The following is a 12,299-nucleotide window of genomic DNA, read 5'->3' as shown; positions in this document are numbered from 1 at the left end:
GCTCCGATTTGGTCGATGGCTTTTGATAAACGCATGCGTCATCGTGTCCTCGGCTGCTTTATATGATGACCCCGCTTGTTTTGTAGTCACGAGTTGTTCTTGAAATGCGTTTTTTTTTTTTTTTTTTGCTGATGATCCTTCAAACGTGCAATCGCCTAATGTGTGTCAGCAAATGCAAATTCTATAGGCTTACATTTCTCCTTCAAATGCATCAAGGGGTCTGTTCAGGACAGCGTGTCATGTAAGCTTAGGTAGAATTTCAGTTTGAAATGGTGCACATTTTATCTCACATGAATAAACCCCCCCTACAATCATCATTGTTGTTATAATAAAAGAGTTACATAATATGCGTACTGTGTGTATTAAGTAGACAGAAAGAATTGAGCAAGTGTTCAGATGAAATGTGCGGGATCAGGGAGGGCCATGACACGTCACGTGGTCCTCCTCTGATTTAAAGGTCAACTGAACGTTAATACACGACACTTTGCCAGGTGGTTTAGGACAAGTCATTTTTTTACAAGTGTACTGTAACTGGTCTTCGGCACGTCTGACAAGCAGATAACCGGTAATGTAACGTTATTTTATTGAACTTCATTTCAGTTTGCTTAGAAACATGAGGTATTTCAGGAACTCCGTATCAATTTTAGCTAGCTTTCTGGATGGCTAGCTAACTACCCGTACAGTACAAAGACCAGTTTACAGTTAACCATTTTTGTTTCTTTGATAAACGAGTAACGTTACTTATGTCCTGATTTTAAAAAAAATATATGGTTGTGACGAGCAGATAAAATGGCTTAAATGATCTACTAGTTAACGTTAGTTTGAAATGCAGCAGTGTTGTTCGGGCGGTGTTTTTGTGTGGCCTACATTTAAAGTGTCTCTTTCAAATTGGCAGCTAACTTTATATCCTGACGCTATTCTTGTGTCAACTTTTTTTCGACATAAGCGTGTGCATGTTATGAAGTCAAGTCAGATTTTCATACAATCTGCAATGACTAACGTGACCTTAACTCAGACATTTCTCAAAGGCATCTTCTGTTGAAAGGGCTCTGAAAAGTGCCCGACCATATTCAAACATGCCTGGACTGGTATGTAACTCAAATCCTGATTTCACTTTAAACCAGTCTGATATCTGGATAATAAATTGAAAGCCAGACACTCACTTAGTAATTGTATCTCAAAGTTAATCTTGTCGCTATCGGAAGACAAGTGATGTGAAAAAGACCTGGGACACCCCTATTTCACGCCTGGCCACAGCGTGTCCATGTCTACTAGCCTAATGCTGCGTTTAGACGAGGGACGCAAAAACGGTCATACCTGTCGACATGGGACAAGAGGGTGACCGCAAAATCAAGCAGGCACGGCGGTATGCTTTTACATGGTGATTTCAGTGCAAATCAACATCTGGTAGAAAACATCGCTAGACGGCAAAAATGTAAATAGTTTTAACTTTGGCGGCAAGCCCCGTCAACCATGGCGGCTGACCGCATTCACCAACTCTCTTTCTTTGACATCCGGTTTGCTTAACACCTGTGTTAATATCCTCAACACCGGCTTCTCGGGCATTATCACTTAAGGGTAACTCAATCAGCAGTGTTGTGCTTAGCTGGATAAATCCTATGCACAAAGGTCCTAGACTGTTACATCGGGATGCTGAAGACTGAACATGTGTCCTTGTCATGAGGTTAGTCATTAATTTTATAGCCGAAAAATCAAGGTTGCTTCAGAGAAATGTTTAAGACAGTTGGGCTAACATGATCACTCCTCTCCCACCTTATGGGTAGGCTACATACGTTGCAGGCTGAGAGTTCAATAACAGTCATATATCGGCCTGTCTGCATACTAATCGGTTGCTCAGCTATTTGTTGCTGTCATATTGTTAACCTGTTCAGGTAGTACCTTCCAGTTTCACTCACATTCAAAATGTTTTTCTCCCTACTGAACAACACAGCCTGTTTATCGCTTATCCTTGGCCCACTAATGGAAGATAAGGCACTGCTTGTTGCTCCAGGTAGTCTGTCAGACAAGGGGGTAAAACAATGTGTTATATATTAATACTCTTTAACTTTCATCAAGTCTATAAAGTACCTCTGAATGACTTGGTGTTCCCCTACCATCATGACTAGTGATGCTGTGCTTTAGGGAAGTGATCGCTACTGGCCCTGCTTAGAGGCAGTCCTCTTTAGGGAAGTGATCACTACTGGCCCTGCTTAGAGGCAGTCCTCTTTAGGGAAGTGGGGCTTGGTTGTCTTTGCTGAGTTGAAAGGAGTCAGTCATGTGTTCTGATACTTTCTATGTAAAGCTACTTGCTGCTGACTCATTCAGTCATGTGATTTCACCATTGTGCAGCTCATTTATTGGGAATTGGGATGTGACCACACACAACCACCCACCACGTGCCATAACGTGTGTTTTAGGCCGTATTTGCATTCCTGTTTGTCAGGTTCCTGGTTAATGTAGCCATGGAATATATCTTTTTCTGATCTGAACCAGTTAGGGCTGTGTAACGGTGGCCAACAAGTTATTCTATACCAAGAATGACTTGGCAGTATCTGAGACAGAAACATCCTTCAGTCTGCACTGGTATTGATCTGTGGGCCTGAGCCAAATCCATTAGCCCTTCTATGCCTGATGCTGTATTCAAGCAAGGCTCTCTGAAGTGCTGTATTCAAGCAAGTTGCACTGAAGTGCTCTCCTCTCTGCCCTCTTGATGTGGTGCTGAAGTGTTTGTGTCCCTGCATGACTGCATGTCTCTTCACTCCCTGGGGCCAGTATGGTAGTTCTATATGTGCCTTTGTTTTGACCTAAAACAAAGCTAATTTGGGGGGGGTTCTTAACTTCAAACTGGGCAAGCAACTGCAAATGTCCTAAACTACCTTACCCTTTAGTGTTTGAACTCATGTTCCCATGATGCTGTGTCCCTACAGGAAGTGATGTGGCGTGTGATATTTTTGGCGCTGGTGTCTGGGCTGTCAGTCAGCTGGGCCTGGCCCCGCCTACCTCCGCTCTCCCACCAGATGGTGGACTACATCAACAAGGCCAACACTACATGGAAGGCTGGTCCCAACTTCCATAATGTGGACTACAGCTACGTTAAGAGACTGTGTGGAACCCTGCTTAAAGGACCCAAACTGCCCACCATGTGAGTGAGACTGAGTTGTATGGAGGGAATGTATTTGTGCTGCATGCAGGAAGTGAACTGATCTGTTAATGTAATTGAACTCCTCCTTGGCTGCTTTACAGATTGACTTTACCAAGAACACTACACAGTAACAGCACATTCAGTCGGTCTCCTGTCACTTGCTCCGTCTCTGTAGGTTGTAGGGTTAATGGCTGTCTTGTTCTCTCCTCTGTAGGGTGCAGTATGCAGGGGATGTGGAGCTGCCTGACACCTTTGACCCCAGACAGCAGTGGCCCAACTGTCCCACTCTGAAGGAGATCCGGGACCAGGGCTCCTGTGGCAGCTGCTGGGTAAGAACAGACGGAGTCACGCTGGAGGATACTCCTGTGACTGAACCATGAAGTTGTGTCTGTTTGACGTGCTTGTTCCTCTGCAGGCGTTTGGTGCTGCGGAGGCCATCTCAGACCGTGTGTGTATCCATAGCAACGCCAAGGTCAGCGTGGAGATCTCCTCTGAAGACCTGCTCAGCTGCTGTGACAGCTGTGGCATGGGGTACGTGTCTTCTCATTCACCTGCTCTGTGACATGGCTGCATGTAAGGCATCGGAGGTTGTTAGCATTGCTTACTGTGTGTGTTCCTAGTTGTAATGGTGGCTATCCCTCTGCTGCGTGGGACTTCTGGACTACAGAGGGGCTGGTCACTGGAGGACTCTACGACTCTCACGTTGGTATGTAGGGATCTCCTGTCACACCCTGCTCTCTCCCTCCCTGTTTCTCTCTCTCTCTCCTGTCAGACCCTGCTCTCTCCCTCCCTGTTTCTCTCTCTCTCTCCTGTCAGACCCTGCTCTCTCCCTCCCTGTTTCTCTCTCTCTCTCCTGTCAGACCCTGCTCTCTCCCTCCCTGTTTCTCTCTCTCTCTCCTGTCAGACCCTGCTCTCTCCCTCCCTGTTTCTCTCTCTCTCTCCTGTCAGACCCTGCTCTCTCCCTCCCTGTTTCTCTCTCTCTCTCTCTCCTGTCAGACCCTGCTCTCTCCCTCCCTGTTTCTCTCTCTCTCTCTCCTGTCAGACCCTGCTCTCTCCCTCCCTGTTTCTCTCTCTCTCTCTCTCCTGTCAGACCCTGCTCTCTCCCTCCCTGTTTCTCTCTCTCTCTCTCCTGTCAGACCCTGCTCTCTCCCTCCCTGTTTCTCTCTCTCTCTCTCCTGTCAGACCCTGCTCTCTCCCTCCCTGTTTCTCTCTCTCTCTCTCCTGTCAGACCCTGCTCTCTCCCTCCCTGTTTCTCTCTCTCTCTCTCTCTCCTGTCAGACCCTGCTCTCTCCCTCCCTGTTTCTCTCTCTCTCTCTCTCCTGTCAGACCCTGCTCTCTCCCTCCCTGTTTCTCTCTCTCTCTCTCTCTCCTGTCAGACCCTGCTCTCTCCCTCCCTGTTTCTCTCTCTCTCTCTCTCCTGTCAGACCCTGCTCTCTCCCTCCCTGTTTCTCTCTCTCTCTCTCTCCTGTCAGACCCTGCTCTCTCCCTCCCTGTTTCTCTCTCTCTCTCTCTCTCCTGTCAGACCCTGCTCTCTCCCTCCCTGTTTCTCTCTCTCTCTCTCTCTCCTGTCAGACCCTGCTCTCTCCCTCCCTGTTTCTCTCTCTCTCTCTCTCCTGTCAGACCCTGCTCTCTCCCTCCCTGTTTCTCTCTCTCTCTCTCTCTCTCTGTCAGACCCTGCTCTCTCCCTCCCTGTTTCTCTCTCTCTCTCTCTCTCCTGTCAGACCCTGCTCTCTCCCTCCCTGTTTCTCTCTCTCTCTCTCTCCTGTCAGACCCTGCTCTCTCCCTCCCTGTTTCTCTCTCTCTCTCTCTCCTGTCAGACCCTGCTCTCTCCCTCCCTGTTTCTCTCTCTCTCTCTCTCTCCTGTCAGACCCTGCTCTCTCCCTCCCTGTTTCTCTCTCTCTCTCCTGTCAGACCCTGCTCTCTCCCTCCCTGTTTCTCTCTCTCTCTCTCTCTCTGTCAGACCCTGCTCTCTCCCTCCCTGTTTCTCTCTCTCTCTCTCCTGTCAGACCCTGCTCTCTCCCTCCCTGTTTCTCTCTCTCTCCTGTCACTCTCTCTCTCTCCTGTCAGACCCTGCTTCTCTCTCTCTCTCTCTCCTGTCACTCTCTCTCTCTCCTGTCAGACCCTGCTTCTCTCTCTCTCTCTCTCCTGTCAGACCCTGCTCTCTCCCTGTTTCTAACTGTCCCTCTCTGGTCTCTCCTGTCAGGCTGCAGGCCCTACTCCATCCCTCCCTGTGAGCACCATGTTAACGGCACACGACCCCCCTGTACAGGAGAGGAGGGTGACACCCCACAATGTTCCAACCAGTGTGAGACTGGATACACACCTGGCTACAAGCAGGACAAACACTTTGGTAAGTCAACACGTTCACACACACGCAATGTGAATGTTTACTTGCTAAGTGGACCTACACACTAAGCCCTCTCCTGTACCCTAGGTAAGAATTCATACAGTTTGCCCTCTGAAGAGCAGCAGATCATGGCTGAGCTCCTGAAGAACGGACCTGTGGAAGGAGCTTTCACTGTCTACGAAGACTTCCTGCTCTACAAGTCTGGTGAGGACGCATGCCTTTTCTCTTTTGTATTTAACTGTATAGTGTAGCTTTTACTGCTCTAGGAATGTAATTGTTTGGATAACCTTATTTACTATTTATAGATTTTTACCTTAAATCTTTCCAGTCTTTATGCGATGTGCAATGCAGTGAACCCTGGAAGAACGATCATTTAGTTACCACAGTGAATTATTATGCATGTTTGTGTCAATCCCATAAAGCATGGGTTGGCAATTTGACACAAATGTCATTTAAATGTGAGAATGAATGTTTTTCTGACAGACCAACTTTCTCTCGGTCTAGGTGTGTACCAGCATGTCTCTGGCAGTGCAGTAGGAGGACATGCCATTAAGGTCCTGGGCTGGGGAGAGGAGGGGGGAACTCCTTACTGGCTGGCTGCTAACTCCTGGAACACTGACTGGGGAGAGAATGGTGAGACACTTGTACAAATTCTGTAACAACTCTGGACAAACTATTGGTGTATTTTTCTAAAGGAAGATTGTGCTTCTTGGCTACTCCAACAATGTGTTTTTCTGTTCTGTCTCCCAGGTTTCTTTAAGATCCTGAGAGGTAAGGACCACTGTGGCATCGAGTCTGAGATGGTGGCTGGAGTCCCTTTGTAACCATGACAACAGTAACCAGGAAGTGATTTCAGAGACTGCTGCAGATGCACCAGTCCTCTCCACTAGAGGAAACCATCTTTCTGCCTGCCTTTCTGGCCTTTACACTGGTTCTAAGTCCCAATCATCCCCTAGCCCCGCTAGACCTCTTTAGTTCCAAAATAATTGGTTTAGAAAATGCTGCCCTGTCTGAGGGAAAGGCCGGAGCTACTACCATGTTGCTTATACCTGTCCTACTACCGTATAGGTCATACCTGTTCCTGATTCCTCATCAGATCTGAGAATTGTGTAAGAGGAGTGCCTAGGGGTTGACTTGGAACTGGGCATATGTGAACCATGGCTTTGTCTTTAGTTAAATGTGTTCTTCCTGGTGTCTCAATCTGTAGTGGCTTCTTCCCCTCATATCCACTCTGTCAGCTCCACTGATCTGAAAATGCAGGATGGGTGAAAGGTACCTGTGCAGATTGAGAGGAAGCTACAGACTATTGAGAACCCCCCCCCCCCCACAGTGAGTGACTCCGTAGAGGTCCATCTTGCTTCCTGTTTGTTTGGTCACAAGCCGTGCTAAAAGTCCTCTCTCCCTGTAGTTCACATCAATTTAAAAATGTTCATGTATGATGCTTAGCTTTTTATTTTTTAATTCGATGTGATCACTGATGGCATTGTGCACATTTCGTTTTTAAATTGGATTATAAGGGAAGCGTGAGTGGTTTTGTACTGATGGGATTGTTTTTTGTTGAATGCGGTGTCTTTAATGCTTCTCTGTTTTGATCAAGTGTTCTGGAATGATTGAGTTGCATTAATTAAAAATCAACCAATATGTTTAACTTGGTCTCAATTGGAGTGGCTTAAACTCCTGTTCTCCCTGCCCTGCAAGACATGCAGTCGTCACCAAAGTGCTTATACAGATACCAGCCTAAAACCTCACACCCCACTACTTTCACTTAACTGTGCGGTGACATTTAGAAGGTATGTTTGTGTAGGAATCCCTCCGCCGAGTGACTCTTAGAGCAGCAACAAAAGTGAGTGGACATGACCTGTTTTAACAAACCAGGTACAACCAGGCTGTTGGTAGACCAAGAAACCATGTGATCACTACCTACACAGTAATAAAGTTAGCATTTGTATTTGCTTTATTTATTTTTGTCTTAAATGTACAAACCCTCAATTCAGGAAAATGTACAGCAAACCAAATATTCATTAGGTTCTTAAATGAATCACAAAAAAAATTATAATTACATTAAATCAAAACATCCTAGCCTAATTTTAGATGACCCTTCTCCCCGACGTGTATTTGTTCATTCCCTTCATGGATTTCAAAGGAATACGTGCACACTTCTGGGAGAAGGGGGAAACTCTGAATTGGGGCTGTGCAGGGAAGCAAAAGTATTTGTACAAATCAAGTTTTAGTTTGAAGGTTGCATAAGTGATAAGGGGACCAAGGTTTTTGACCTGAGCTACCAGTAAAAACAAGATGTCCCTAATGATGGAGAATCTAGTCTCAACAAATGCAGTAATGAGGAGCCCAAATCCATGAGCTTGAGGGATTTTCCACATTTCTTAACTCAGTCCATTCCTTTTGCATCCATGGGGGGATGAACTGCAGTGTATTCTGGGAAATACTTTTACTCCCAAGTATTGCTGGAAGGCATTGCACTTGCCGTATTCCTGAACTTTTCAAATTGTCCATTCTAATTTATGGCTTATTTGGATTGCTTCAACAGGGTAACTATTTACTGCAAAAAGTATATGAAAACCAAACTGCTATTTAGCAGTGTAAGGCGTATCTTTTGACACAGAACACATTCAAACCTGAGTTATATTGTTTCTTGTTCAGAAGAGCAATGTGTTGAAATGTAATAGCAGCTTCAAAACAATATGGCTGACATACCTTGACTTTTTTTGGAACAAAAGGGGACAATCCATCAGCTTGAAACTGAAACAAGACCTTCAAAGGATAAGAGGCTGTGATTTGGTAACTGCATGTCAGTCAACAGGCTCCTGCTATTGGCAGACCCAACTCTCTGGATGGAAGTATTGTCGTTGTACTGGACTGCTGTTTGCGTATTATAATTGTGTTTACATCTCAGGTTGCCCCTGATGTAGTACAGGGGCTCATGATCAGCAGCAGGGGCCTATGGGATATGTGGTCCTTTCGCCTCTTCCTGTATGGAATGTTCATGTCTTAATTTACTGTCCATCTCCTGGCCTTGACTCTTCCTCCTTGAGCTGTTCCTCTGCTTCCTTCTCTTCCTGCTCTGCCTCTTCTTGTTTTGGTTCCTCAATGTTGACTCCCTCTTTGACATCTGCACCCCCTTCCTGTTCAGGTGCACCCTGGGAGTTAGAGTCTGGGTGTAGTTTGGGAGGAGAGAGAAGCTCAGGGGGAGCTATTAGACCGTCCTGGTTTAGATCCTGAGTCTGCAGGAGAAAGTCTACCATGGCCACTACCTGGAAAACACACACACACAAAAGCATTGGCCTAGGGTGCAGATTAACTAAGTGCATCACTGTACAGTCAGCTTCAGAGTGTATATTCAGTTACGCTGAGCAACAGTAAGTCCTACAGTAACCCTGTCTTTTTATATTTAGACAACAGTACATGCTACATGATGTATGTGCATCCTGATATACAAACCCCTAACACTCATGCTTGCTAGCTGGTCATCAACTGACTTTATGATCAGGACAGAGATGTCAGTCAGTACAATATATGTCCTAACTACAACACTGAAGAGATTTTCTATAGATGTTCTGTATATATACACACACACACCGTCTCAGCTGACTGTTCTCCAGGTGCATTGTGGGAGTTGTATTCAGAGAGCAGCTTCATCATCTCCAGGCCGTCCATGTGACCGCTGCGGTCGTAGTCATGGAGACGGAACAGGAAGAACACCTCTGAAATAGGAAGATGATTCATTAATAATGTCAATGATATATATTTAAAAAAATTGTGTGTGTGTGTGCGTGTATTTTTTACCTTGTTCCCAGGTGTTATCCGGCCCTCCATGTCCCTCCTTTAGGTTGGCCTTGATGTAGCTCTGCAGCAGCCTGACATACACAGAGGTTAGAGGTCAGGGGACAAAAGGTTCAACCGCAGGCCCACCTGACTGGGTAGCACGGTACAGAAAGTACCAATGTAATCTAGTCTAGATCTGTATCAAGGTTTTACAAACAAACTCTCTGTTTCTTCCCTGGAGTGTTCGGCGTGCAGTTAGCATATCACAGTAATCAGTGGAGGTATCGGAGCTGAATGTGAACTGAGGCTTGGACAGCTGGAACACTCAAACACCTGGACAACCTTTGACCTTTCACAGAACACAACTGAATGTGGTAAACTATCTTAGTAATTTCTTTTTTCGGTTAACAAACAAGGCAAACAGCATAACGGCATCATAAACCTTTTGAATCTTATCTGTCTGTCTGAGAGACACATCGAGACACATCACAGCACGTACTCAAAGCCCACAGAGCTATAACGGAATACCTGCCCCTGTCAGAGTAAAGACGTTTATTGACAATTTCGGCCGGTTCTGGAAGTGAAGGGATTGTTTCAGTGAGGATGGAATCCATCCCAACTACCGCGGAACACAGAGGTCCTCTTCCAGCGTAAATGAGTCGCATAATCAAATCAAATGTTATTGGTCACATGACGTACACATACTGTATTTTGCGGATGTTATCGCAGGTGCAGCGAAATGCTTATGTTTCTCACTCCAACAGTGTAGTAATACCTAACAATATAAAACAATACACACAAATCCCCAAAAAGAAACAAACAAACTAAAAATATCAGAGCGATGTCAGAGTCCAGAATATACATGTACAGTGCTGTAAAAAAGTATTTACCTCTTTTATAATCGTCTCTATTTCTGATACTGAATGTTATCAGATCTTCAACCAAAACCTAATATTAGATAAAGGGAACTTGAGTGAACAAATAACACAACAATTACATACTTAGTTCATTTATTTAATAAACAAAGTTATGCAACACCCAATGCCCCTGTGTGAAAAAGTAATTGCCCCCATTACACTCAATAACTGGTTGTGCCACCTTTAACTGCAATGACTGCAACCAACTGCTTCCTGTAGTTGTTGATCAGTCTCTCACATCTCTGTGGAGGAATTTTTCCCACTCTTGCATGCAGAACTACTTTAACTCAGCAGGATCTGTGGGTTTTCAAGCATTAACTGCTCCTTTCAAATCCTGCCACAACATCTCAATTAGGTCTGAACTTTGGCTGTAACACCACCTTGTATTGCAGACATAATGGTTCCTTCTTTTAAGGCAAATCGTCCAGGTCCTGAAACCGCAAAACATCCCCAAACCATCACACAACCTTGCTTGACCGTTGGTATAAGATTCTTACTGTGGAATGCAGTGTTTGGTTTTCGCCAGGCATAATGGGAACCATGTCATCCAAAAGTTCTCTTTTTTTGACTCATCTGTCTATAGAACATTCTTGATGATAATCCAGGTGCTTTTTGGATGATTTTAGTAGCACCAGATGGATACAATGTTGCAGCATTAGTATCACTATAGCTCTGTGGGAATAATGGAAATGAGTGGAAATAAGTGGTTTGAAAAACTATCTGACAGACAGGACACAATATGTTTCATCTGATGGTGTTAAATCAGGTTTCCTTGATATTACTAAATGTGTCCCACAAGGATCAATTATGGGCCCTGTCCTTTTTACTATCTACATAAACAATATTATTTGCCTGTAAGAAATTGTAACCTCCACTTGTATGTGGATGGTACTTGGTATTCTGTTTCCCTTTCGGTTGAAAAGGCTTTCAGAACTGCCATTTTTTAAAATGAAATTAGAACTTAATGCAGGTAAAACTAAGTATATGTTATTTTCCAAAAAGCTTAAAAATGTATCTGATGATTTATGCATAGAGTGCATTTGGAAAGTATTTCCACATTTTGTTACGTTACAGCCTTATTCTAAAATTGATACATATTATCAATCTACAAAATGTATTGGACATGATTTGGAAAGGCACACACCTGTCTATATAAGGTCCCCTGGGGAAGGGTACCAACAAAAATCTGCAGCATTGAAGGTCCCCAAGAACACAGTGGCCTCCATCATTCTTAAATGGAAGAAGTTTGGAACCACCAAGACTCTTCCTAGAGCTGGCCGCCCGGCCAAACTGAGCAATCGGGGGAGAAGGGCCTTCGTCAGGGAGGTGACCAAGAACCTGATTGTCACTCTGACAGAGCTCTAGAGTTCCTCTGTGGAGATGGGAGAACCTTCCAGAAGGACAGCCATTTCTGCAACACTCCACCAATCAGGCCTTTATGGTAGAGTGGCCAGACAGAAGCCATTCCTCAGTAAAAGGCACATAACAGCCTGCTTAGAGTTTGCCAAAAGGCACCTAAAGGACTCTCAGACCATGAGAAACATGATTCTCTGGTCTGATGAAACCAAGATTGAACTCTTTGGCCTGAATGCCAAGCGTCACGTCTGGAGGAAACCTGGCACCATCCCTATGGCGAAGCATGGTAGTGGCAGCATCATGCTGTGGGGATGTTTTTCAGCGGCAGGGACTGGGAGACCTGGGAAAGATGAACGGTGCAAAGTACAGAGAGATCCTTGATGAAAACCTGTTCCAGAGCACTCAGGTCCTCAGAGTGGGGTGAAGGTTCACCTTCCAACATGACAATGACCCTAAGCACACAGCCAAGACAACAAAGGAGTGATTCGGGACAAGTCTCTGAATGTCCTTGAGTGGCCCAGCCAGAGCCCTGACTTGAACTCGATCTAACATCTCTGGAGAGACCTGAAAATAGCTGTGCAGCGACGCTCCCCATCCTACCTGACAGAGCTTGAGAGGATATGCAGAAAAGAATGGGATAAACTCCCCAAATACAGATGTGCTAAGCTTGTTGCGTCATACCCAAGAAGACTCGATGCTGTAATCACTGCCAAAGGTGCTTCAACAAAGTACTGAGTAAAGGGTCTGAATACTTATG

At 45.1% G+C, this 12,299-nt stretch overlaps 2 protein-coding genes across 4 annotated transcripts in view; one reads left to right on the top strand and one right to left on the bottom strand.

The window, feature by feature from the left end:
• The first annotated feature begins 354 nt into the window (after positions 1–354).
• Positions 355–7,137, top strand: LOC106611360 (cathepsin B). Of its 3 annotated transcripts, none has more exons than XM_045723677.1 (9): positions 355–565; positions 2,928–3,142; positions 3,357–3,471; positions 3,558–3,673; positions 3,763–3,848; positions 5,346–5,492; positions 5,577–5,693; positions 5,973–6,122; positions 6,240–7,137. In XM_045723677.1, the coding sequence occupies exons 2-9, from the start codon at positions 2,934–2,936 to the stop codon at positions 6,311–6,313; spliced, it is 1,014 nt and encodes a 337-aa protein (XP_045579633.1). In that variant the 5' UTR covers positions 355–565; positions 2,928–2,933; the 3' UTR covers positions 6,314–7,137. The 3 variants fall into 3 exon arrangements, with proteins under 3 accessions (XP_045579633.1, XP_045579632.1, XP_045579631.1); XM_045723676.1 differs by lacking the exon at positions 355–565 and adding an exon at positions 1,652–1,684 and having other exon boundaries at positions 5,994–6,122; XM_045723675.1 differs by lacking the exon at positions 355–565 and adding an exon at positions 1,652–1,684.
• A 283-nt stretch (positions 7,138–7,420) lies between these two features.
• Positions 7,421–12,299, bottom strand: part of LOC106611361 (cell growth regulator with EF hand domain protein 1) — an 8,420-nt gene continuing 3,541 nt past the window's right edge. The window contains exons 4-6 of the mRNA XM_014211516.2: positions 9,291–9,361; positions 9,084–9,208; positions 7,421–8,758 (exon numbers count right to left, since the gene is read on the bottom strand). Of these exons, the coding sequence (XP_014066991.1) occupies positions 8,501–8,758; positions 9,084–9,208; positions 9,291–9,361 (454 nt within the window). The 3' untranslated portion in view covers positions 7,421–8,500. The remainder of the gene's footprint in view (positions 8,759–9,083; positions 9,209–9,290; positions 9,362–12,299) is intronic.

Source organism: Salmo salar, chromosome ssa09 (genome assembly GCF_905237065.1).
Source record: "Salmo salar chromosome ssa09, Ssal_v3.1, whole genome shotgun sequence".
Classification (NCBI taxonomy): Eukaryota; Metazoa; Chordata; class Actinopteri; order Salmoniformes; family Salmonidae; genus Salmo; species Salmo salar.
The sequence above is the reverse complement of the archived record's forward strand: the minus strand, read 5'-3'. Positions and strand labels throughout refer to the sequence as shown.